Source organism: Eptatretus burgeri, unplaced genomic scaffold (genome assembly GCF_056783735.1).
Source record: "Eptatretus burgeri isolate ZD-2024b unplaced genomic scaffold, Ebu_testis_v1 Ebu_testis_scaffold_43, whole genome shotgun sequence".
Taxonomy (NCBI): domain Eukaryota; kingdom Metazoa; phylum Chordata; class Myxini; order Myxiniformes; family Myxinidae; genus Eptatretus; species Eptatretus burgeri.
In genome coordinates this window covers 96849-122930 of record NW_028221993.1, presented here as the reverse complement: position 1 = coordinate 122930, position 26082 = coordinate 96849, and the positions used below count along the sequence as shown (strand labels likewise).

General features: G+C 47.8%; 1 protein-coding gene and 1 non-coding gene across 7 annotated transcripts; both read right to left on the bottom strand.

Moving 5' to 3' along the window:
- Window positions 1-313: 313 nt before the first annotated feature.
- LOC147007714 (non-POU domain-containing octamer-binding protein-like) lies at window positions 314-22152 on the bottom strand. Of its 6 annotated transcripts, none has more exons than XM_085866557.1 (12): window positions 21985-22152; window positions 15923-16101; window positions 14430-14581; window positions 13134-13280; window positions 12831-12985; window positions 12266-12358; window positions 11190-11386; window positions 9837-9894; window positions 5989-6025; window positions 5718-5763; window positions 4247-4295; window positions 314-578 (listed from the first exon to the last, which is right to left on the bottom strand). In XM_085866557.1, exons 1-12 carry the CDS (start codon window positions 22053-22055, stop codon window positions 533-535), a joined length of 1230 nt encoding a protein of 409 aa, XP_085722683.1. In that variant the 5' UTR covers window positions 22056-22152; the 3' UTR covers window positions 314-532. The 6 variants fall into 6 exon arrangements, 5 of the variants coding, with proteins under 5 accessions (XP_085722683.1, XP_085722685.1, XP_085722682.1 ...); XM_085866559.1 differs by lacking the exons at window positions 5718-5763; window positions 21985-22152 and adding an exon at window positions 20012-20165 and having other exon boundaries at window positions 15923-15991; window positions 16028-16101; XM_085866556.1 differs by lacking the exon at window positions 5718-5763 and having other exon boundaries at window positions 21985-22149.
- Window positions 22153-23404: 1252 nt separating this feature from the next.
- On the bottom strand, window positions 23405-23477 carry TRNAR-UCU (transfer RNA arginine (anticodon UCU)). Its single transcript has one exon. It is a non-coding gene; the product is annotated as a tRNA-Arg (tRNA).
- Window positions 23478-26082: the final 2605 nt, after the last annotated feature.

The window sequence follows — 26082 nt, the reverse complement described above, 5'->3', positions numbered from 1 at the left end:
ACATGTGATTTATTTTCTCCTTCACTTTTCTGTTCAAAGTTGAAATGTCCATCCGGTGGACGATTTTATGAACGACACCGTTTACGTGTAATTTATTTTCTCCTTTACGCCACTGTTCAAAGTTGAAATGTCCATCTAACCCAAACTAACCCTCATCTCCCCCCAACAGGTAGCCCCTGCGAACCAATTAAAAAAAACAGTGGATCTGAGCTTTTACCCAATTATATCGTTTGTGGTATAAACGTTGGAGAACTTCACAATACACCATTACAAACATCTCACGTTTTTCCCATGATGCAATGCGAAAACACGGTGTATTTCCAGGCAAATTTAATAAAACGAATCCCTCAAACAGATGATGTTTGATTCTCCGATGAATGGCCTTGAACTTCAAGATGAAAATCCGCTCGGCCAATTTCCCTCGAATCCTGCACAAGGACTTGGGGTACCGACGGGCAGGTCGGTCGTGGGTGTCACATGTTCACCCATGACCTGTGGTGCAGGAAAGCAGGATTGAGGAATGGCCTCATCGTCATGGTATGGAGGGTGTTGTGAAGAAAGAGTAGTCGCTTGTGACACTGTGGTGTGGGGTATGATCGGGGTGGACAAAGAGAAAGGATGTCAGACATTTTTACAAACTCTAACGTTAATGTACGAATGACAAATGTCTATGGAACGTGATTTTTTATTTTTGTATACATTGTCGAGGCTCGGTATGAGAGCGAACACACAGAACGTACAACAAGGGGAGCAGGAGACAAAAAGGGTGGGAGAGGGAAGGACAAAACAGTGGGGAACAGGGACGTGAGGAGATCTGTGGAGGGGAGAGGGATGGGGTACACAGGGAAAACAAGATGGACACGACAAGGACTTTCAGGTCCTGACACAACAATCACTTTCAGGAAGGAAAGCAGGGAATTTGAAGGTCGTGGATTAACGGGGGTAGAAAAGATTGAGGTTTTGAATGGGGGAAGATAAGAGATGGTGGTGAACTGCTGTTTTGAACACCTGGAGGGAAGAGTGGGGTTTTCTCCAAAGGCGTGAAGAATGAGGAATGAAAGAGTGAAGGTGAGCAGTGATACGTGATTTTGGTAGTTTTACCAGAAGGGGGTTGGTGGTGGACCTTGAGTACCCTGCAGAAATATGGTGGGGACAAATCGCAGACACAGCGGGGGTGGGGGGGTGAGACCGAAGAGGAGACGGTAGAAGACAGAAAGACCACTGACCTGCCTGCGGTGAGAGAGTGAGAGACCCAAAGACTCAGCCTCATCGCGGGAGATACCGATGATCCGAAATGCCTTTGTTTCCACAGCGTGAAGCCGAGAAATATGGGAGGCAGGATCACGAGCCCAGAGGGGAGAGCAGTACTCCATCAGGCTGCGGATGAAAGCTTTGTAAGTGGTCAGGAGCTCAGGAGGGCTGAGGAAGGACTTTGCACGACGGAGGATTCCCAGTCGGCGACTGGCTTTGGAGGCGAGGTTTGAAATGTGGCTTTCCCAGGAAAGGTCATAGCAGATAGTGAGACCCAGAAGTTTGAATGAAAGGACTTCTTCGGGATTGTTGAGAAAGTAGATGGTGGGGGTTGGGTTTCCAGACGGTCCTTTCGGAGAGACATAGTGAGAGTGTGAGATTTGTCCGGATTGAAAGACATGTTCCACGTGTTGGACCAGTTTGTGATTTTACCCAGATCTGCAGTGAGCGAAGAAGCTGCTTCACTCTCTGCAGATCTGGATTTTTTTTGGTGAAGATCCCATTCCAGATACAATCATGTTTTTAATGTTTTTTTTTCAGTGATTCTTCACCATTGAGAGACGGGGCCCAAAAACGATATTGAGCATGATGTGTCAAAAAAGTTGTGGACGAGTTATGACAAAACTTGGTGGATGAGTTGGTACTGTAAGGTGACAAGAACAATCCAATTCGATTTCGGTTCAGGTCCGGATTCAGACCGACCTTTCAGTAGATACAAAACGTGAATTGTTCAGCCTGGTGGAGCTGTGTGCTCTACCGAGTGCCGTTCTCGTTGTTGCTGCAACCTTTGTGGTGCAGTAATCATGAAACTACCAGATGATGAAACAAAGTGCAAAACATCTCTCGGTTGGTTTAGATTTCACGAGTTGGAATATTAATAGCGGGAGCAAGAGTTTTTGGCTACAGTGTTACTGGTAATACGATTCTTGATGTTAATAGTGAAGATATCTCTTGCACATCACAAAAACCTCATGATGTTTGTTACCCTGTTAAAATACTCGGATACCTGACGACAGTCGGTGATCACGATAGCTTTTAGGTGTTTAAAAATATATAAACTTGAGGCTGCTGCCCGCCACTCTGCCTGTCTGAATGATGAGGGATGCTACGACAGAGAGGGGAGTTGTCAGGTTAAATATAAGGAGGTTTCCAGGGAATCAGAAGGATTGTGGCCTTGAGGATCGCATGCTGGCCTCGACAGGGATAGGGGATGAGAGAATCAAGTTGAGAGCCATACGCTGACTCTGAGAGCGGAGGAAGTCAGGAAGCCGTGAGAGGAGGTAGCCTTGGATGCCAAAGCCAAAGAGTTTGGAGGGCAATGCTCGAGATAGGTCCAAAGAGAGAGAGAGAGAGAGGTCATATTGTAAAGGATTCGGCGGTGGCGGGATTCGCACCCTACTCTTGACAGCCAAATGTTGAAGATTCGGCGTCACTTAACAGCACCGCCCTCTCCGGGGTTATAACGCCGGCTGGCTCGGCACAGGTCTCGGGTTACGTGCCTCAGATCACGATACCAAAATACACCTGTGCCTTGCCAGTTGGGGAAATAGACCCCGGTTACAGACTGGGTTTGTCAGAGACCGAGCGAAGTCTGCCAGTCCGTAACCATTTTGGTTTTAAATACAAATCGAGCGAATTGTTCCTCAGCACGGCACGAATAAACTCAGGGTGGCAACTTTCATATGAATCAGCCAGATTTATTGGGGACACATCGGGGAACACGACACAAGCAAAACATTCACGACAATATTATAATCAATCTATAACCCGCTCTTAACTAGGGAGCTACGGATTACGGGTTTTGAAGGGAACACGAGCAAGATAAACCTTAGACAACATGCAGACAAGACACAGAGTACTTGGTGATGCCTCATGGACGAGAGGAAAAGTGTTAAAAGGCACGAATGCGGCTCGTGACAAGCCGATGTCAACGGATTTGAGCCCCCAGCTCGAGCATGCAGCGTGGCAAAATGGCGCTCGTACTCCTTCTCCCAGCACCGCTTGCGCATGCAGCCTCGGCACGTCCAGCCCCCGCAAGGTCGACGGCACAAAAGCGAAAGATCCACGGTGTGCTCCAGCAGGCTTTCCACAAGGCCCAGCATACAAATCCAGGCCTGGCCTGCTCACCAGATCAGGCCAAGTCGGGGTGTTGGGCTCCGCAGGCGGATCGACGGGATTACAAGACGTGTTGAGCCGTGCAGTCAGTCGGGACAGTCAAAGGCTCCGTCACTGGACTCCGGATGAACCTGTCGATGACCTTCTCATAAAAGTCGATCGCCGACTCCCTCATGCAGTTCCTCCTGCCTTCCTGGGGCTCGCTCTTCTCACGAAAGCAGATCCCAGACTCACAAAGCAGCCAGTTTCTTTTTACAGCCGATCGCAGACTCCCACTAGCCGTTGCTTATACAGCAGATCACGACTCGACACTCAGGCAGTTACTCTCTTGCTTCTCCAGCGCTCGCTCTCTGGACACTCCCCCGGGGACCCGTGATTGGTCCATCGCTCGAGATTGCAGCTCCCCTCCACCAATCGGCTGCCGACACGTCTCGCCGACCGACACTCTCAGAGCGTTGCGCGGGGCTAGTTCGGAGAGGGGAAGGAAAAATAATCATGGTGCCTCCCGGTCCACCACCACTGTATGAACACTGGACAGCCGGCTACACCTCCCGACACACATGTAACGCCCAATTACCGAACAACCTGACTAAACATGCTTTTAAGGGGGAATCTGGGCTAATCCTATGTTTAATAACACACTAAGGGCCCATTTCCGCAACAATATTGCTTGTCTGAGATTGAGGGCCTCCATAAATTGGAGCAAAGGAAGGCCTTGATGTCTGCAATGATGGATTCCACGACTTTGCTTGTACTTGGAGGCAAGGTTATTTACAAGAGGGGTCAATTCAAACAAAATTATCCAGTTGCCGAGTACTCCAGCACGAAGTTCAAATGGCCAGCTCTGCTGCAATCCGCAGCAAATGAGGAGCAATCTTACCTGCAGCTACTGTAGCAGGACTTGTCTCTGGCTGCTCTGGGGCCTGCATCTTGGGTGAGGATGGAAGAGATGTCGTGGGGATGAGAGAGAGAGCAATATAAATAATTTTACCTTTGACACAGATTAGTTTTTGAGTACGGATGCCAATGGGAGCTCCTTTTGCAGTGAACCATATGATAAACATGAAAAGATGTGAAATTTCTCAATCAAACGACATTGCTGCCCTGCCATCAGAGGTGTGAAGTGGGGGAGAAAAGAAAAGACTCTGCTTTTCCTTTTTCCAAATTTTACTTTTCTTTTATTTTCAAGTTTTTATTTTATTCTTCTCTCCCGAGTGAATGATGGCCAAGTCTTTTGTGTGAGTAAGATTGAATAAAACAAATACGTGTTCTGGTTAAATCTGTTCCAATGTGCCTTTTGATTTCTTGCTTGGACGCACTTGCTTTTTCAATGATCGCTTGCTTGTGTGTTTGTTATCAATAATTGTTTGTTGATATTTCCAATCTGTCTCGGTTGTCTTTTCCTTTATTGGTCTGACATGGTGCACAAGTATAGTTAGACGGGAAGTTGTACCCCACCTGATTTGTTTTGTGAGCGAGCATATACTCACTGCGCCGCACGGCAGTAATCCGAGTGTGCACTGAGGGCACGAGACCCCAATTGACTCGGACGTTCACAGGTAAGGTAGTGTAACCCTGCCAGAATTGGCACCCGCCAGTGCGTGGAGTTATCTGTGCCCGGTGGCCTCAGGACAAAGTGTTCGGGAGGGACCCGAGTGTTTCCCCTCATGGCAAGCTCCGAACCCCCAGATCTATCATGGCATATCATTAGTGTCGTGAATGAGAAAGCAAGATTAGATTTAAACCTACAGAATGGGATGGCAGGATGACTTAGAGGTATGTACACACACCTCAAAGCTGTCGAGCCTGGGTCCGAATCCCGGCCCACCTGTGATCTGCCATCCCGGAGTTTCACCGGCAGGATTATTCATCAATGTACGTACCGTCCCTTGGATGCCAGTATTCGTTGGTGGACGTCAAAAAATGCCACGGCGACCTTCACGAAGAGTCAGCAAGCTATCAACGGCACCATGAACAATTTCCAAATTCCTGCCCTAACCAGCAGCGGGCACTGAATCAGTGGCACAGCTGCGCTCTCAGCTAATGATGTTACCCTGCAGCCTCTTGCTGCATATGAACGAAGAAGAATCAACAGAATTTCCATTTTGTCACCTTACTCCCCCCCCATCAAGTGTGCAGAGTGACATGCCATGATGTCATCACAATATTTTATTGTCTTTATGTCCCACCCCCAATTGTCATTTTTCACCCCTAATAATCCACCCCCAAACCAGAACTGTGGAACAATTACAGACAATATAAATATTACAAAAGCAAAAGGGGGGCATCATGATCTCCCTCTATATCTCATGTCCTTCTGCAACCCTGCTTTGCCTCTACTTCCACCTCACCTCCCTTCTCCCAAATCCTACGACCGTGCATGATGCATGTGGATGTCTTGGGAGGTGGAGGAGAAGAATGCAAAAAAGTAGGAAAAGAACAAGGTAAAGGTTAAATGTAAGGAAATAACAGACTGGAAGCATGAGTGAGCAGGGAACGAAGGAGATCATTGATCTGATGAAGGGGTGATAAAAGGGGAGGACAAAAGAAATCAAGGAGAGAATGCAGAAGAGATAAAGAAAGCTTCGGGAATAATTCGGATCAAAGTTGTAAAAAGGTTACCTTCAGGTCCTCCCGTTTCCTTCTCTCCGTCTCCATCCTTGCGACGTGGAAGGCGACGTGTTAAGAAACAAAATGGAAGATCATCATTCAACATCCAAATAGCTTAACAGGTTCGTGGATGCAACTATATTTATGTACCGATCATCGACTTGTGAGAATGAGCTGTACTCTTAATGGTTTAATAAATAAATAAATAAATACTGTGCAGGTAAGCCGAAAGGAGAAAAAGGTATTTTTGAGGAAGCTTGTTAACGATGCACCCGCACCAGACGTTCTGCACGTTTGTGGTTATTCTCTTCCACTTGCACAGGAACGTCATCAAATATATCGAGCAGATTTATATATTTCTTCTGAAGTGGAGAGATGGTTCATCAAGAGCTCCGTGAAACCATAAAGACCCACATAGGACGAGCAGGGAACCCACAGGAAGATCGGTGCTGAAGTCAGAGTGGCTTCGCGTCAAACAAGGGACATGAAAATGGGCAGCCCGCATGACAGTGGACGGTACGGCGAGTTGACCGGTGAAAAAGGGCCATTCCACGACTAATAGGACGATACTAGAACAAATGGACCGGTTGGGTGAGTGACAAGGGCGAATTGACTCGATTTTGGTGAAGATCTGGATCCCACGCCTGGTGTTGGCTTCATGGTTCGGGTGATGGGCTTGGGATCCCAGGATTCTGAGTTCAAATCCCATTTTGGTGCTGAATTAATACCAGGTGGGGTTGACTCTGCCTGTCATCCTTCTGAGGTCAGCACAATGAGTGCCAGCTTGCTGGTATCCTGTGTCGGATGGCGACCCCTCGTCCAGGATTGTACCCAATAGCCAAGGAGACTGTTTAGGAAGCACCAACGCTCTGCACAGAGTATGGTCCCAATGGATGGATGGATCGGGATACGAGATTATTTGTTTTTTTTTAAGTGATTTTTCACCATTAAGTGATTGGGTCCAAAACTATAGAAAAGCACGATATCTCAAAAGGTGATGGTCTGCCTGATCTATGGGATACAAAACGTAAAATGTTCAGTCTGGCGGAGGTATGCGCACTCCCCGCTGGCCTCCATGGGCCCAAACAAAGGGACAGGGCTATCTCACTGGTCAGCTCCCCTGCTGACTGGTCACATTCTGTCTGGCACTCTTCCCTGATTTACAAACCATCAGATATTGTCAATGTGAAGGAAATAAACCAGTCATCCACCGAGAACACGACCTTCAGTGCAATAAAGACTCATTCTCACTCTGTCCCTCCTCAATGACCAGCAGGCAAATCGCTCAATTTATTTCTGTAGTCAGCCTTTGGGAGAAGAACAGTCCATGAGACTCCTGGTGGACCTATCAGTAATAACCTGTTGTGATGAGATCACATCTCCAAGTTGGCCTCCAAAGCTGGGTGCTGCCTCGGAATTCTCTGCAAGGTGAAGTCCTTCCTCTGCCATCCTCAGCTGATGAGTGTACAAAACCTTCATGTCGTGTGATAAAAACAGAACATGGTTCCCCACTCCGGACTGGTGTTGCTGCTTTCCAGAGAGAAGAAAAACCACTTGTCCATTTCGTCCCAAACCCTCTCCTTATCCTCCTTGAGGCCCTGGGATCGAAGGTCATTCATGTCATTGGAATATCACATCAGGAATCCAAGTTTCAGGGAACCATTCCTGATTGATATCGGCGAGATGGTGGCAGTACGGTGTCTTTACTGGCTCGATTCTGTTTGGTTCTCTCTCTCTCTCTCTCTCTCTCTCTCTCTCTCTCTCTCTCTCTCTCTCTCTCTCTCTCTCTCTCTCTCTCTCTCTCTCTCTCTCTCTCTCTCTCTCTCTCTCTCTCTCTCTCTCTCTCTCTCTCTCTCTCTCTCTCTCTCTCTCTCTATCTCTCTCTCTCACCTTTCTGTCCAGTCCCCCTGCTCTTCCAGGTTTTCCTATTTTTCCTTCCCATGTCTGAACCAAAGTACCCACACCTCCATCCTCCACACTCTTCTTTCCTCACCGATGGAATGTCTTCACGTATCTTTTATCTCAAACTCTTCCTCGACAGCAGTTTATGTCTGCTCCCCTCCTCCAACTTCAATGTCTTTCCCATTTCTACCACTGAGGTTTAATGTACCTGCTGAGACCCTGTTCTAACAATTAGCCTGCAATCCCTCTCCTTATCCTGTGTTGCATCTGTTTGTTGTTATTGCGTTGTTTTCTTTTTGCCCAATTTGACCGTTGATCCTTTGAACTCCCCGTTGGTCTGCTCTTCCATGAGCCTTGACACTTGAATAAACTGGAACGGCCCTCGGTAGGGCGCATTACTCCGCCAGGCTGAACAGTTTACCTTTTTTTATTCCACTGAGAGCCGGATCTGGATCTGGACCTTAACCAAAATCGAATTGGCTTGTTCTTGTCACCTAACCAACTCATCCACCGAGTTATGAAATAATCCATCAACAACTTTTTGAGATGTCATTCCAGATATTGTTTGTGAGCCCCATCTCTCATTGGTGAAGAAACAGTTGAATTTTTTTTTAATTCTCGGATCTGGATTTGGATCTTCACCAAAATTGAATCAATTCGTCCTTGTCGCACACCCAACCTGTCCACCAAGTTTTGTCCGAATCCGTCCACAATTATTTGAGATATGCTCTTCGCAGACAAAAAAAATGGACAGGGGTGAAAACAGAACCTCCGTCCACCTTCAGTGCCAGAGGTCACGAACTTCCATTGAAGAAGTTCACCGGCATGTCGCTGCACTGATGTCGACACGTGAATCGGAATCCTCGTCAAACAAGGAAGGATGACGTCATGGTCCCCGTTGATTTAGTAAATTTACTGCACGGAGTTAAAGGGCTCGCCAATATTTATTTACGACTAAAATGGCCGCCAGTCTACCAGTCGGCCATCTTTGATCAGATCGCAAAATAAAGTTGGGTGGAAGAGTACGCCATCGTGTCCCGTACTCGTGCCATGACTGAAGAAAATCGGACCAAGCACGTCCGAGAAATGGCTGGAGACGCGTTTAAGCAACAAAATGGCCGCCGGTCGGCCATCTTGGATCTGATCTCGAAAATAAATAAATAAATGATGTTTGTATGTAAGCCATCATTCCTCATCTGTGAGCCAAGCTTGAACAACATCGGTAAATGTATGTCCGAGAAATGTTGAAGGACGTGTTCGACACCGGGATTTTTTTTACAACAAAGATGGCCGCCAGTCGGCCATCTTGGATCTGATCTCGAAAATAAATAAATAAATGATGTTTGTATGTAAGCCATCATTCCTTATCCATGAGCCAAGCTTGAACAACATCGGTAAATGTATGTCTGAGAAATGCTGAAGGACGTGTTCAACACCGGGGTTTTTTTAACAATGAAGATGGCCGCCAGTCGGCCATCTTGGATCTGATCTCGAAAATAAATAAATAAATGATGTTTGTATGTAAGCCATCATTCCTTATCCGTGAGCCAAGCTTGAACAACATCGGTAAATGTATGTCCGATAAATGCTGAAGGACGTGTTCGACACCAGGATTTTTTTTACAACAAAGATGGCCGCCAGTCGGCCATCTTGGATCTGATGTCGAAAAAGATGGCGTGCGTATGTACACCATCAGGTGCTGTCTTTGTGCCAAGTACGAATAAAATCGGTGCGCACGTGTCCGAGATGTGGTTTCGGACGCACGCACGCACGGACACGAAAATCGAGACCAAACCCATAACCCCCCCCCCCATTTTGGGACTAAATCCAACGGGGGCTAATAAACCCCAAAAAAGGAATCGTAACGAGTTTAGACACTTAAGACAGAGAGGAAGGATGGAATTGGTGTGAAGTGAAGAGGGAGAGGAAGTGAATTGGTTGAAAATGCGAAGGAGAACCTGCGATGATGCAGATGTTCCTCGAATCTCCGCAGTTCGTCCTGGCGCTGCTCCAGCTCTGTGTGGTGCAGGTGAAAACCGAGAATAGGTGGCCAGGTGTGAAAGAACCGTTCGTGTTAACACGTCACAATCTACTACGTCACAATCTACTACTGTTCAGGGTGCCGGCGAGAGCTCGGCCACTCGTACATTGATGAATCGTCCTGCGTGGGAAACACCGTGATGGCAGTTTATAGGTGGGTCAGGATTTGAACCCAGGTAAGAGATCTTCGAGGCGGCGGGTGTGCGTACCTCTTGGCCCGAGACCATAGAATCTTTGCTCAGCTTTATCACACCGCCCCAACTCCCCATGTGCAGTTGACTCCACTTTTGTCTCCAATCTGGTCTCAACCTCCTTGAGTCTCCTTTTCTCCTCCATCCCTCCCGTGGTTTATTTCCTCCCATGAGGCCTGAAGATAGCGCGATACCATTTTGCGAAACGCGCAGTTTTCCAGGAACCGAACCCCCGTGTTGGATGAGGGTTTACTGTGGAAAGCTTATTCTGAGCTCTACCACCACACAGCAACTTGCCAGTCGAAATGGCCTCGTTGCATTGCCCTCGCCGGTGTGGGTTCCATCAATCCTGATGATCGCTCAAGGGTGAAATGTTTCATCTACATTTTAGTGTGGGCACACAAACAAAATTTGGCCAGCTGAGTGTGTGTAAAAAAGACTAGGCCAATCGATCCAGGATCATGGGACGTGGCATTTGAAGCCCCCCTCCTCTTCGGGCTGTTCCAACTTTGAGGGTTTTGGTGCCTGCATATACTTGTGGAGTGTCCGCAACAGCCGACGATGGCCTTGACCGAAATGCAGACCGTCTCGTTCAGGGATGTGGCACACACACCTGGTCTGGTGGGCTGACAGGGTGGCCTAGACTATTCCAGGTACGCACACTCGCTTTGAAGTTCTCTCGTCTGGGTTCGAATCCCAACACAGAGCAGAGGGCACTGCATCAGAGGCATGGCTGCGCCCTCAGCCAAATGAACAGACGATGAAGGGAATAGACCAAGTAAGTGCAGAATAATTATTCAGCAGAGCAGGGGCATGTGGTGATCTTGATGACCAAGTTTCGTGAATTTCTGCACAACCGTTTTGGAGGAGATGGCGCGACGGACGGACGGACGGGCTGATGGACGGACAGACAGATGGAGCCAATTACAACGTCATATCTCTCATATGGAAGGAAAGAACAGCCCAAACGACTTGTGGTCGCACATAAAACACCAAGCAACAACGCACGCATCGGCACGTCCGAATGATTTCACAAATGTCCACGTAGAACACATTATGTTTTTCCAAAAAGTTTCTCACCCTGCCGCATCAGCTGGACTTGTTGATCGAGACGCGCGGCTGAGAGGTCAACCATGAGGTGTTCACGCGCGGCTCGAGTGGCATCTGAAAGTGCTTTCAATCGCCGGCTCTCGTGAGCAAACAGATTCTTCCATTGCAGAGCGAACTGATAATCAAGAGAGCCTGGTTCTGCAAACCGAGGAGGAAGTTCCCGTTCTCTGAACAAAGAATTTAACAGAAAACAGACAGGAGGGCAAGAGTTTAGCCTGATAGGTGAGAGAAGCAGAGGAAATTAACTTTGTCATCAAAAACATCATGTAACTCCGACACTCGGTGGAGAAAGCAGATTTATATTATGGGAGAGGTAACCCCCCCCCCCACCCCCCTGTACATCCCCTTTTACCACGATTTTTTTAAATGTCGTGAACAAACTTTGGTACATCACGGGTGATGAAGGTTGTGGCCAAGTTTCATCGAAATCGTGTGTGTGGTTTCAAAGAAGAAGTTGTAAGTGTTTGTGGACGGACAGACGGACGGGCGCCATCTCATTAGCTCCCCGGAACTACATTCCAGGTGAGCTCACAAATTATCGACTTCGGATCTTCACCAAAATCGAATCAATTTGTCCTCCTTACACTTCCCAATCTGTCCACCAAATTGGTCCGCAACTATTTGAGATATCCTACTCACAGACAAACAGACAGACAGCCAGGGTTGAAAACTTAACCTCCGTCCACCTGTGGTGGCAGAGGGAGTTAACTTAGTTATCAAAGACACCATTTGACGAACCTGCACCCAAAAGTGGTTCACCAAGTTAATGCTGGTAATCAGTGCTGGATTAACCATTAGGCAGACAAGGCCTGTGTCTTTGGGCCAGCCAAAAATTTGGGCCAAAATTTATTTTCACATTAAATATTTGTCTTTTTTTGTATTCAATATTTTGTTCTTGAATCAGTTCATCTTTTGGCTGGGGTCCATTTCCATGAGGCCGAGATCTAATTGAAAATTTTCAAGCCATTCTCTAAAATTTCAAAATGTGCCTTAGGGCCAGCCGAGGCTTAATCCGGCACTGCTGGTAATCTTTTGTGCCGACACACCTGCTGTACAAAGGATGCTTCAGCAGAACCTTTTCTGGCACACCGTCCTCATTCGTCTCCTCTTCCATCTCCAAGATCACCGGCTGGGTGGACCTTCACAAACGATGGCAAAAGTCAGTTCCTGCAAATGGCATTCGGGACGGTGAATGGTCGACGATTCTACATCAATTAAGGTTTATTGATAACGAGGAAAGGAAAATACAGCAATGATATATTAAAGAGTCAAGGTCAGGACTTCTTCCATTTTTTGTAAAAATCTGTGACTGCCCGGATCACCGTCGGCATCGGAGCTACAAAAAGAGCTCGAGCGAAGTCGATGGCGTGCCGTCGCAAATCCCCACACTTCGCACCGGAAGTGAAGTCGAGAGATTCCAGGAAGGAAGTTCCACCAGGAAGGACCCAATATCAAAATCTTTAATTATTTATTTTTTGCGGAGGACATAGCATGACGGACGGACAGACGGACAGATGGAGCCGATTCCAATATCCTCCTGTTTTTATAAAAATTGTGGGGGGAAACAAAAACAAATACAAAACAAAGGGGGGGGGGTAGCCTACGACCTACGTGGTTAGGAGGTAAAGCGAGCGGGAACAACAGTCGATGACCATTTTGGCGACCTGCCGCCTCGCAAACTGCACGATTCCTCGTCCGGTCGACCGGCCCCTCTCAGTGCACACGACCACAGCGCGCTCGACTTCTCCAAACCGAGAGAATGCCGCCTGCACGGAAGGTAAAAGAGCCGAACACGGTGAAACGAAAAGGTGCAACACATCCCATCAAATTAAGAGGCGACGAAGGAGGAGTAGACAGTCGTTACAGCTGATCAACAAACAGGCGGTGGTGGACTACCCGTGGAGTGAAAGTTACCTCGAGAAGCTCATTCGACACAGTTGGATGCAAGTTTCGAACTTTGATCGTCGAACCTTGCGATGCAAATTTCACGCGCAGGTTCCGCCCGTGCAGGTACGAGCCGTCCAGCTCTGCCTTGGCCAGTTCGGCGTCAAATCTTCGCTCCTGCAAACGACGGGGTCAACGCCGAGGCTGCGGATTCAATCGGAAACCTTCAATGGTCCCATTAAACCACGTCGAATGGAAATAACAAGATGGAGAATCGCTTTGTACCGACCGACGAGTCCAAAAAGGGCATCACGACGTGAAAAATTGCCGAAACGCCCCGGACCTCGAACTCGTTCTGTACCTTTTCATCGTGAAGCCAGGTAGCGAGCATCAGTTCAATATGATGAAGAGTTCGGGGAAAGGTGTGCAGCTCCGACCCCAGAGTGTGCGGAAAATTTGATTGGTCGAGACGGGGTAACGTCTTGGCCAAGCCCTGCTAAACTGGAGGTTTTTGGACGTGAAAACAAGACGATTTGTGTTGTGCAGTGTTGACAATACATAATCCAATTGAGGGGGGATGATGTTCGACCTGAATGTTCGAAAAAGCTGAATGATGTTCGACCCACCAGAAAACCAAGATGGCAGCCATATCATTTTGTCTGAGTGCCATCGTGGGTGGAGTCAAGCGACCAATGTGGGTGTGGTTCAGTCGCTGTCCGACCAATGGGTACACATTTAAAAAATCGACCCCCAACAAAACAACAGCAACAACAATGCAGAGCTCTTGTACACCTGTGACATCACAGATATTTAAAAAAATTAAAAAATTCACGTCTTGTACGCCGCCTGATGCGACATGTCCGAGTACTGCGAAACTGGAGGTTCTTTGAAGTGATAAGAAGGCGATTTGTGTTCTACAATGTTTTAATATATAATTAAATTTAAATCAAATAAAGATTGTAAAAATTTAAAAAACACCTGATTATTTAATTCTTTCCAGGTTTTACCGCCATTTCCCCGCAGCGTCGATTCCATCGCCCGAGCTAACACGTTCCATGGGTTCTTCATGCCTGTTGTTTGTGTTCATTATAACATCTTTAAAAACAGTAAGATTCCCGTTTGGAATGATTTCAAATTTTGTTTGACTGCCAAGCAGGCAGAGAGAGTGGAAAAATGATCACTCCTCTCGATGCACATGCGATCAGGACGAACTCAGAGACAAAGGACACCGTTCAAGGCAAGTTTTCCGCTTCGCGTATGTGGGCTAACGATGAGAGGGCCACAACAGAAGTTTTTTTTGCTGTACAATGTGGTTAGAATACTCACCATGTGTACAAATCCATAGCTTCCACCAAAGCAAATGAAGACTCTACCGACACCACCAAATGGGGCGAACAACGAACGTAGCTCCTCTTCGTTCATGTTGTATGGCAGGTTGCCCACGAACAGGAGTGAACGTTGGGAAAAAGGTTTTTCCTCTGGGAAGGATGGCCGAGAGGAACAGATGAGAGGAGTGTACAGAAGTGAGAACATTGGTGCACACTCGGTGAACCGGTGAAGGAATGCGATATCAAATGGTCATGTGACATGTGGTCAAGTTTAAATTTCCTCCGTTGAACGGTTTTGCATGTACACTCAATATGTGCGACATCAAATGGTCATGTGACATGTGGTGAAGTTTAAATTTCCTCCGTTGAAGAAGATCCGGCCTATCGATGAGATACAAAACACGAACCGTTCAGCTTGGTGGAGCTACATGCTCGACCCCGAGTCACGCTCTCGTTGCAGATGATGATGTCACATTGTGTTGTGCAGTGCCCAACGAGATCAACTCTTTTCTTTCAAGCTTCTAGGTCTCACTATCTGCCATGACCTTTCCTGGGAAAGTCACATTTCCAACCTCGCCTCAAAAGCCAGTCGCCGACTGGGAATCCTCCGTCGTGCTAAGTCCTTCCTCGGCCCTCTTGAGCTCCTGACCACTTACAAAGCTTTTGTCCGTAGCCTGATGGAGTACTGCTCTCCCCTCTGGGCTGGTGCTCCTGCCCCACCTTTCTCGGCTTCACGCTGTCGAAACCAGGGCATTTAAGATCATCGGCATCTCCCGCAATGAAGCTGAGTCTTTGGGCCTCTCACTCAATCACCGCAGGTTGGTCGGTGGTCTTTCTGTCTTCTACCGACTCCTCTCCAGCCTTGCCCCCCCTGCTCTCTCTGCGATTTGTCCCAACCACATTTCCACAGTGCGCTCAAGGTCCGCCAACAACCCCCTTCTGGTAAAACTACCAAAATCACGAATCACTGCTCATCTTCACTCTTTCATTCCTCTTTTTTCCCGCCTTTGGAATAAACTTCCTCACTCTATTCTTTCCCATTCTTCCCTCCAGGCTTTCAAAACAGCTGTTCACCACCACCTCTTATCTTCCCCCATCCAAATCCTCGATCTTTTCTACCCCCGATAATCCACCCAAGCCCACTTCCTTCATTTCTCCTACTTTCCTTCCTGAAAGTCCCTGAAATGTCCATCTTCTCTTCGCCATGTTCCCCGTCCCATCCCCATCCCTCTCCCTTCCACAGTTCACCTAATGTGTCTGTTCCCCACTGTTTTGTCCCTTCCACTCCCGCCCCTCTTGTCTCATGCCTCCTTGCTGTGAGTTGTGTGTTAGCTCTCATACGAGCCTCGACCAAGGTATACAAAAAAAAAAAAAAAAAAAAACTCGTGAATGCCTAACATTTGCATAACAATGGTTTGACATATCAAAGGCATGTTCAATCGACACGCCTGGCGTGCTGTCGAATGAGAAAAAGTATGGAAGGAAACTCACCACGAAAAAGAGGTTCTCCGTTGCCCTCGTGATGTCCCGCAACCATGGCAACTCCTCCACCTCCGTCACCTCCTGCTCTCATGGCTCCCCCTCCACCTCCGTCACCTCTCGCTCCCCCCCAATGTCGTTTTCGGTTTGTATTTTCTTCCATTTTTCCAGGAAACAAAACCAAACCGAACCTGCAACAATTTGCAGAAAAATGCGTCGAGTCTCCAAAATATGCCATCATGTAAAATCATTGCAGACCCCACCGTCTGCCGTACCATCTTTCATCCCTCAGACCACACAAAACCTCGATCTTTTCTACCCCCGTTAATCCACCCCATACCCACCTCCTTCAAATTCCCTGCTTTCCTTCCTGAAAGTCCCTGTAATGTCCATCTTGTTTTACCACGTGTTCCTCGCCCCATCCCTCTCCCTTCCACAGATCTCCTGCTGTCTCTGTTGCCCACTGTTTTGTGCTTCCCTCCCCTGCCATTCTTGTCTCCTGTCTTGTTACATGTTCTGTGTGTTAACTTTTACACGAGCCTCGACATGGGATTTCAATGAATAAATAAATAAATAAAATTGTCTCTGAACAACAATCATAAGGTACCACTTCGCAAGGGTACCTGGTGTTGCCCTGGGTGTTCCAATCCTGTTGTCATTTTGAAGAAATCAAATTTTTATTTTTATTTTTCTATTTTTTTTTTTGTGCGGGCCGAAAACACCTCCCGAACACCCATGAAGGGATGGGGTCGGGGATCGTTTAATATTAATTTTCACATCGCCACAAAGGCTTGAGGCACGATCGAGCAATTCGAGAAAATCTAAAATTATTAAACTTTCCTTTTCAAAAATTTTTTTTTTTTCCTGAAACACTCCGGGACACTCACTGATGAATCTCTGAAAGTTTGACGAAGATCCGTTTTGCCATCTCTAAGAAAATGACGACACACACACACACACACACACACACACACACACACACACACACACACACACACACACACACACACACACACACACACACACACACACACACTCTCCAGCTGCTGCTATGAATACAAAATCAAGATATCAACTAAGTGAAGAGAACAGCACTCGGTAGAGCGCATACCTCCGCCAGGTTGAACAGGTTACGTTTTGTACACCACGGATAGACTGGATGTGGATCCAGACATGAACCGAAATCGAATCACCTCGTCCTTGTCACCAAACCAACTCGTCCACCCAGTTCCGTCCGAATCCTTCCAGAACTTTAATATTTTAATCTTGGATTCTAATCTTCACCAAAATCTCATCAATTCGTCCTTGTCCAACACGTAACACTCTCCACCAAGTTTCGTCTGAATCCGTCCACAACTTGAGATATCGTGCTCACAGACGAGAGCATAACCTCCGTCGAACTTCGGTGGTGGAGGTAATAATCCATGAAGAACAGGACCACCTGTCCTGAAGCTCACCTGGATCAGGAGCAACAGTCACTCGAACCCCCTCCCCGCAGATCCCCTTAGACGATGAATTTTTTCATCGACGGGATGGAGCGGTCTCAAAAAAAACCCCCAGAGACCCACTAAATGAGCGCAGATTGTGATGCGGTCAATACTCCTTCGTTCGGCATCAGATATGAAGCTTGTGGCCAAGTTTCATGAAAATCATGTGCTTGGTTCACGCGATAATGACTGAAGTGTTTACAGACTCACTGACCCACTGACGAAGTCCACGTGAGCTAAAAAAAAAATGAAACAAATAATTAATTTTCTTTTGTTGATTTGTTGTTGTTGTTGTTGTTGTTGTTGTTGTTGTTGAAAGAAGTTGACGAATACCATTTCACCTTTCACCTCCAATCTCTTCCCCCATCAACCGTCTCAGCATGAACACCATCCCTCGAACCATTCTAGACTCTTCTTTTTCTTCACCAATCTACTGATCTGCCATTGCCCTCATCCTCCGGTTCAGAATCCTCTCTCGTAACTTCATGGCGTGCTCGCCTCGAGGATGTCTAGCCTGGGTTCGAATCCCGACCCAGCTATAAACATCACCACATTACAAACAAATTCCAAATTCCTTCCCTAATCAGCAGAGGGCATCGCTGCACCCTCAGCCGATGATGCTGCCCCACAGCCTGGTGCTGCTCGCAAACGAAGAAGAAGAAGACCATGACACGGTTTGCAAGCGTACGATGTCTCGGCACCTCCCCGGATATTGTACGCCTCTCTCTTCCTCTTCCATGTTGGAACTATCGGACCGGTCCGCAACTCCTCCGGAATCTTCCCGTCTCTCGTACATACATTGACCAGCCTCTTCGTTCAAACGACTCCAACTACTTCCGCAACTGCAGCATCTCCGCACGTATCTCATCAAGACTGTCTGCAACTCCTCCATAATCCTACGACCTCCACATAGCTCCAGCTCGTTGTTACTTCCTTCCGTCTCGATCCTTGATTCCCCCCCCCCCCTCTCACGCCAATCTTCTTCTTCCCACCAACCTCGTCGAACTTGCTGTGCACACATCCATCCGCCCATCATTCCTTTCCCGATTTACAGCTCTCTTTGCTCCTTTTTTATTATTCCCACACAGGTGCAGCGACCTTTGCGTCCGGTTGTCCTCCTCTACCCTCGATCTTCTCGATCCTCTTCCAAAAAAAACCTCCATCTCACTGCCTTCACTACTTCCTCCGTCCACCGCACTTGGTTTATATTCCTCGACGCCGTACCCTTCCTTCCCCAACGTCCTTCCATTGACAGATTTTTCAGCATTTCCCATCGTTAATGCCTTTCTGCACTTCCGCTCCTCCAAGGCCTCGGCTTCCTCACCACGTTCCTCACACTTTGCCTTCTTCACCCTCTTCTCGCACGTCACGGCAACATTGTCCTTGCACTTTCACCCTAACTCGTCTCCCGGCCTGTCCGGCTCGTACTCTCGACTCCCTATTCTGAATGCGCACAACAAGCACCGCACGGCCTTGTGACGTCACGGGGCCTCTTCCACCATGACGTCACAGTCTTTCATCCTCTCCACAACCTTCATGCATGCAGAACAGCCACCACTACTACCACCGTTACTGCTACTATTACAACTACGACTGTTGATACTGCCACTACTACTACTACCACAACAGCCACAACTGGAGTTCAGAGAAGTCCTGATAACAAACTACAGGTTCGTTTTCACGTTCATGTTCTGATTCGTGTTCAAAATATAATTACTTATTAATTATAAATTACTATAATAGCGAACGCAGTGAGCTTCATACTAAACGCGTGCACATGAGAGAATAGGAAACAACAACAACACAATATCCCTGGCAATTTGGAATCCATGTCGTTGGCTTTGACCCTTTTGCTTCCGGTTGTTGTTAAACGCTGTGCGGTGTATAAACACGATTGGGTTTTATTTCTATCTTGTTAATATTACTTAACGCGTGCACATGAGAGAATAGGAAACAACAACACAATACTCTGGCAATTTTGAATCCGTGTCGTTGGCGATGACCCTTTTGCTTCCGGTTTTTTTTTTGTTTCCGGTTTTTGTCATGGGGAATGATGCATGCCGGGAGATAAAGGCATCGTCGGAGACATGAAAGACCCAAATAATATCAGACATGGTGTATATTTCCTCCACTGATTTTAATAAAGATATCTTCCGCATCATCAAAAAATAATTTTTAATCGTCATTTACGTTATTTGATCGCTGATCCCGAATCCAGGCCGAAGTAACCGGAAATTGCAGCATCGAATGGAAGAAGAATTCTACGTTCGCTTCTGGGCTTTGCCTATTCCATATTAATTATATAATTAATATAATAATAATTATGTTATAAAAAATATAAAAATTAACTTGTGTTCCTCGATCACAAACCGACGTTTGTGGACAGGCACACACACACACACACACACACACACACACACACACACACACACACACACACACACACACACACACACACACGGACAGTGTCGCGTTCCAGTGAAACCCAGGAATCCATTTCTCTCACTGAAATCGTTCAGGGATCCTTTAAATCTCATTGGCGCCATTTTCCATCTCAATCCGAGTCGAATTAACAACAAACATGACGAAACTCATCGAACGGTGAGCAGCTTACCTCAGCTTTCGAGGAATTTAACTCAAAGGAATTAAATGCAATTAAAAAGAACTATTTCCCTGTTCCGCCAATTTTATCCCTTTCATGGCTTCGGTGAAACGGGGAAAAAATGGCTGCCGGAAACGGAAATCCCGCCTCCGCACTTCCGGTCGATATAATGAGCGTTGCTGTACTTTGTTGTTACCATTCCTCATTTCGCAAATTACAGTATTAGCGACAACGTTTGATTATAGATTGCTTCCTGTACTGTTCCCATTAAAGCCACAAAAAACATGAATTGTAGTTGGTTCTTCTTCTTCGTTCCAATGCAGCACAAGGCAATGGGGTGACGTCATCGGCTGAGGGGCGTGGCTGTGCAGGAGATGCCACGCCCTTCGCGGGTTTGAGACTAATGAATCACCCTGCCTGGGAAACACCGACCGTGATGGCAGTTTATAGCTCGGTGGGGATTCGAACCCAAGCTAGACAGCTTCGAGGTGAGTGTGTGTCCCTCCAGGGCGTCGGCCGTCCTGCCAGCTCCACCAGAGTGGTATCTTGATATTTTTTACATCCTCTGTTTCAGTCAGTGCGTCTCGAAGTGTCAAAATAAATGTAATTATCCGGTAATTAATACAATTAATTAATTTCAGTCGAAACATCATTGAGCTTCCATTCCACTCACATGGACTTACACACACACACACACACACACACACACACACACACACACACACACACACACACACACACACACACACAGTGACACATCTGTAGCGACCTCTATCAGACATGCACGGAACCGCTCTAGTCTGACTCTATTGGCTGGATGACGTCATGGGCTTTACCCAACCTACCAATTCCTTCGATCCTCATCCGTCCGCATCGTCACTTCCTCTCATCCACCATTTTGTCCTCACCCAAAATTGATCGGTCGGCCTATTTGCTTTTCCAATTTGCTCTTCGACTTCTTCCTGTGATATTTTCCAGTGTTTTTCCGAGTATTTTGAATTGTACCATTCGATTTGGGTCGTTTTCATCCGTTATACAGGGTGTCCACAAATTACCGTTCCAAATTCAAACTGGAATTTAAAAAAAATGAATGAAATGGGACACAATGATTTATGTTTGTGAATGAACGAACGTTTCTCAAAGTTTTGTTGTCAACATTTGTTAAGGTCATCATGTCGCATTCATCTCCATTTATCATCGCTCGCTCTTCGTGCATCAGGCAACGCTTCTCTTTATTGTGGGGACGCTTTTTTTCCAGTAATTGTGACGTCACGCGTCACAGGCGACGACTGGAAACGAAAAAAGTAAATAAAACTTTGAGAAATTGTTGTGTTCCTTCTTAGGTGTTATATTCTTTCCAAATATGTTGTTGTTGTTGTTTAATTGCCTGATGTTGAGAGATTGTGAGGAAGATGATGATGCAAGGGGGAGGGGCATGTGGAGCGTGACAACCCCCTTCTGGTACGGAGGGGAGGGACAACCCCCTTCTCGAAAAACTACCAAAATCACGAATCACTGCTCACCTTCACTCTTTTATTCCTCTTTTTTCCCACCTTTGGTATAAACTCCTTCGCTCTATTCAATCCCATTCTTCCCTCCAGGCCTTGAAAACAGCCGTTCACCACCACCTCTTATCGTCCCCCATCCAAATCCTCGATCTTTTCTTCCCCCGTTAATCCACCCCAAGCCCACCTCCTTCCTGAAATTCCCTGCTTTCCTTCCTGAAAGTCCCTGTTATGTCCATCTTGTATTCCCCGTGTTCCCCGCCCCATCCCTCTCCCTTCCACAGATGTAATGTCTCTGTTCCCCACTCTTTTGTCCTTCCCTCTCCCACCCCTCGTCTCATGCCCCCCTTGCTGTGCGTTGTGTGTTCGCTCTCATATGAGCCTCGACAAAAAATAGCACAACAATGAAAGATCATTTTTTTTTTATAAAAAGCTACTTTTCACAAAGCAGACAAAAGTAAAGAAAATTATATTATTTACCGAAGCGAGCTGCTGCCCCCACCATGGCGTACAATCCAGGAATGATGCACGAGGCGCCGGAGCGACACCATTTGTTGAAAATCACCCAATCAGGAGGTGCAGCAGCAATCAGCTCCATGGCGACCCCGAGCATCCGCCCAGCTATGGCTCCTACTGCCATGGCGGGGATAAAAATAGGCCCTCAGGGATCTGGAGGATGATCAGGAACACTCATGAGACGTGACCCTAACAATCACAAGTCAACGAAAGGTCCGTTCACTTCGGTCATTCCATCAGTTTCACAACCATCAGTGAGATCTGTTACTGTTGCTGTGGAACCGGGGTAGGGGGCGACTTTGTGGGGGGTTCCCAGGGCTTATCTTCTGGTTATCTGGCCCTGAGGGCGCCAACCACCGATAAGTCCTCATCACGTGGTGATCTTATAATCAATACATCGAGTTTCGGAGAACATTTTTGAATTGAGACTTCCCAAGAAGTTTGGCTTCGTCCCTTTCGGAGATCACATCCCTGATAGCTTCCTCAAGTCGTCTGCTTGTTTTTTTTTCTTTTCTTATACCAGCGCATGCCCGTACGTGCGTGCCCGTACCTTGAAAAGCCCTTGAAAAGGCACATACTCAGGTCCCCAGCGTCAATTGTGACGTCATATCAAACGAAGAAGAATTGTGACGTCATAGCACCGTGTCCTGTCATTAGTTTGGTAAATAAATGGCCATAACTTGGGAACCACTTGTCCGATTAATATCAAACCTTGAAAAGGTACATCCTTGGGTCCCCAGCAATATACCTGGCAAGTTTAAATTTGATTGGACCGGTGGATGTCGAGAAACAGAGGTCGCAGACAGACAGACAGACAGAGATTGCTGGAATTGTAGATAGATGTACACAATGTCGAGGCTCGTATAAGAGCGAACACACAGAACGTACAACAAGGGGAGCAGTGATTGTTCATTTCGGTCGTTTTACCAGCAGGGCCGGCGGACCTTGAGCGCCCTGCGGGAATATGGAGGGGACAAATCGCTCTGTTTGACGGCGCTCGATGTCCGTCCACCGGCATCTTGGATCTCCCGCTTCCTCGGCCCGTGAATCTGAGTTTCGACTCGTCTCCTTCTGTCGGAGCGAATGTCCAACCGAAAACACCTTCGGACGTTGTTGCGGAATCGGCTTCAATTACCCTCACTTGAGGATGACGAAGCACCGTCGATGACAAGATGGCCGACAGACCGGAAAACGGGACTCTGCGCATGCGCGTGAAAACCGCGCAAGATGACGTCACTCGATAAACGGCGATGACGACACGAACAATCAAAATAGCCCTCGATGAGGGATCGTCACTCTCATGTGATCTCTTTTTCTTATTACCATGATTATATATGTTTCAAAATGAAATAATAACTATAAAATGTAAAAATATAATTATAATAGACTCAGGTGGGACTCGAACCCACAACCCTCAGCTTAGAAGGCTGATGCCTTATCCATTAGGCCACTGAGCCTGATGCAGATGAAGAAGAACCTCAGGATGAAGAAAATCGCTTCATTTTTGCTTTATATTGTTGTGAATTCACGCCCGCCGGCGTGCGATCCGCCGCCCGACTCGAATGGCGGCCGCCTCGCCCACCGAAATGGACAATTCTGTTGTGACCCTCTCGGAACAACGCCGGGCTAGTCACGGGTGGGGGTTTAACCCCACCACGACCGTGCCAATTGCCCACCCGCGCAGGATAGGGTTGCTCGCCAAATTCGATCTGCCTCAGTACCTGCACGGATGGTCGACCGGGCGATCGTACCTCGCCGCAGGCCGACTCCGGACACGAACCGCTTAAGCGGTCCGTTCCGTGCTATCGGGATAACCGAGCGGTGTTATCGTCGGCCTCGACGGTTCCGATTAATTATCGGGCGTATAAAGCCCACTCCGAACCCTTTACGTGAAGCAGGATGGAGGGTCAATCAAGAAAAGACGAAGCGAAACGGGAAAACAGTTCACACAATGCACATTTCTTACGCGACACACGGAAAGCACACATATACAGCCAAACAGTCAAAATGCACATTTAGCAGTTACAACAAAAGAAACAATGACGCAGAGTTACTACCGAATACGCGTACACACGGCAACACTAATACAGTTCTACTTTACAGACGGCGCCAACACACATTTACTCAAAAGCAAAGAAAAGAAGCCACCCTCATAGACAAGGGGGCAGACGGGCCTGTAGGCCAATATGTGCGCGGGACCTGAAGGAGCGGCCAGGTCTGCGAGACCGGGTGGGTCCTACCCGCGTCCTCGTGACGCGTTGGCGGACGAGCTGCAGATGTGGCCGCGTGGCTGTGCTCCGACTCCGTGCTCCTTCGCGTGTTTCGTTGGCACGACGTTTGGAGTGGGGTGGGAACGGGGCCCCCTTTGTTGTACTATCTCAGCGCAGGGGAAAAGGGGGAATTGTTGATGCCCTGGGGGAGGGAGAATGGCTGGCTGGCTTGGGTCCCGCGACGAGCGATCTCCCACCGCGACCTTGTCGCCGACCACCGTCCTTCTCGCCTCGGACCCGAGCTCCTTGGCCTCTTCCCACAACTCTCCTCAACCGACTGCAGAACCCAACTCGATGCCTTCGCCACCCGACTCCACTCTCTGCCACACTCTGCCGTTGCCACACTCTGCCGCTGCCACACTCTGCTCTCCAACCAAAAAACTGACTCTTCCATGATTCACCTTCCGCTCGCCGTTTTATAGGCCGGCAGGAGAAACAATATGCAAATTTCCGGATCAGAATGACCTCGGGGGCGGAGCCACGCTCGCCAATTGGATGGAGGAAAAGTGGGCGTGAACCTCCCCGATCCTTGAATTTGCATATATGGATTTCACACAGACGCGCCTGGAGGCGGGGCCAAGCCGCTCCCCGCTTGCTAATTGGACGGATCAGAAGTGGGCGTGTAGCATTCTTGATCCGAATTCTCCCTCGGAAAGGCCGCTATTTGCACTCGCGGCTCGGTGCGTATCTTGAACGAGCCAAAGACAGCCTGACGCTCAGTGTTCACAGGTGGTGCGGGAATGGCCGTAGAAGGAGAGAGGTGAGGGTGGTGGAGGGTTTATCGGTGGTGGTTTGATGGTTATGGCGGTTGAGACGTGGTTGGTTCAAAATAAAGATAGAACAGAAAAACGGTTATCTCAAAGCATCGCAGCCCGAATGAATCACATAAATCCCCTCTAAACAATGGGTTTGGGGCTAACGACACATGTACTTAGAGTTATCTCACTTACTGGCCTACCTACTAAACAGCCGTAACAATATCTTCCTTTTTTAACAGGTGACTGCCAGGAACAGGTGCACTTCACACCTGTAAAGGTGGAGGGAGTATCTGATTCTGAACTCTGACTTGTCACCGACAAATGGATCCGAATGACGTCGGTGCTCGACACACTTCTTCAAAAAGGTGTGAATCTGGACTCACCCTTCCGTGTGTGGTGTGCCCCTCTCAATCCCGGAAGGTGTGCTGGGATCACCACGTGGTAGAGTGAGGTGATGCTGGTCTTGACCACGTGGTAGAGTGAGGTGATGCTGGTCTTGACCACGTGGTGGAGTGAGGTGATGCTGGTCTTTACCACGTGGTAGAGTGAGGTGATGCTGGTCTTGACCACGTGGTGGAGTGAGGTGAAGCTGGTCTTTACCACGTGGTGGAGTGAGGTGATGCTGGTCTTGACCACGTGGTGGAGTGATGTGATGCCCTGCACGCCACAACGAAAGATGTCCCTCTCTCCAGCTTGCGCAATCTTCATGCGTTTCTACAGACTCTGGTCCTGACTTTTGACTTCACCATTTTCCTGTGGCCACTTCGGAGTCACGTGATGCTGATAGTTGCCCACAGCTTCCATGAAATCCGTCAATGTCTGATCAATGGTTTGTGTCCGACAGTCTGAATCCAGAGTGGATGGTGTCACGTGACTTGAGAAAATCTCTGTTGATGCTGCAACCAGTTTATCTGCTGTCGTGGACCTCATGGTCACGTTGTCGTCAATCACAACCATGACCGACTCTCCAGACGGTGGTGGACCCAAAAGATCTACAGCTGCATCGAACAAACCCTAACCGCACCTATTGTGTG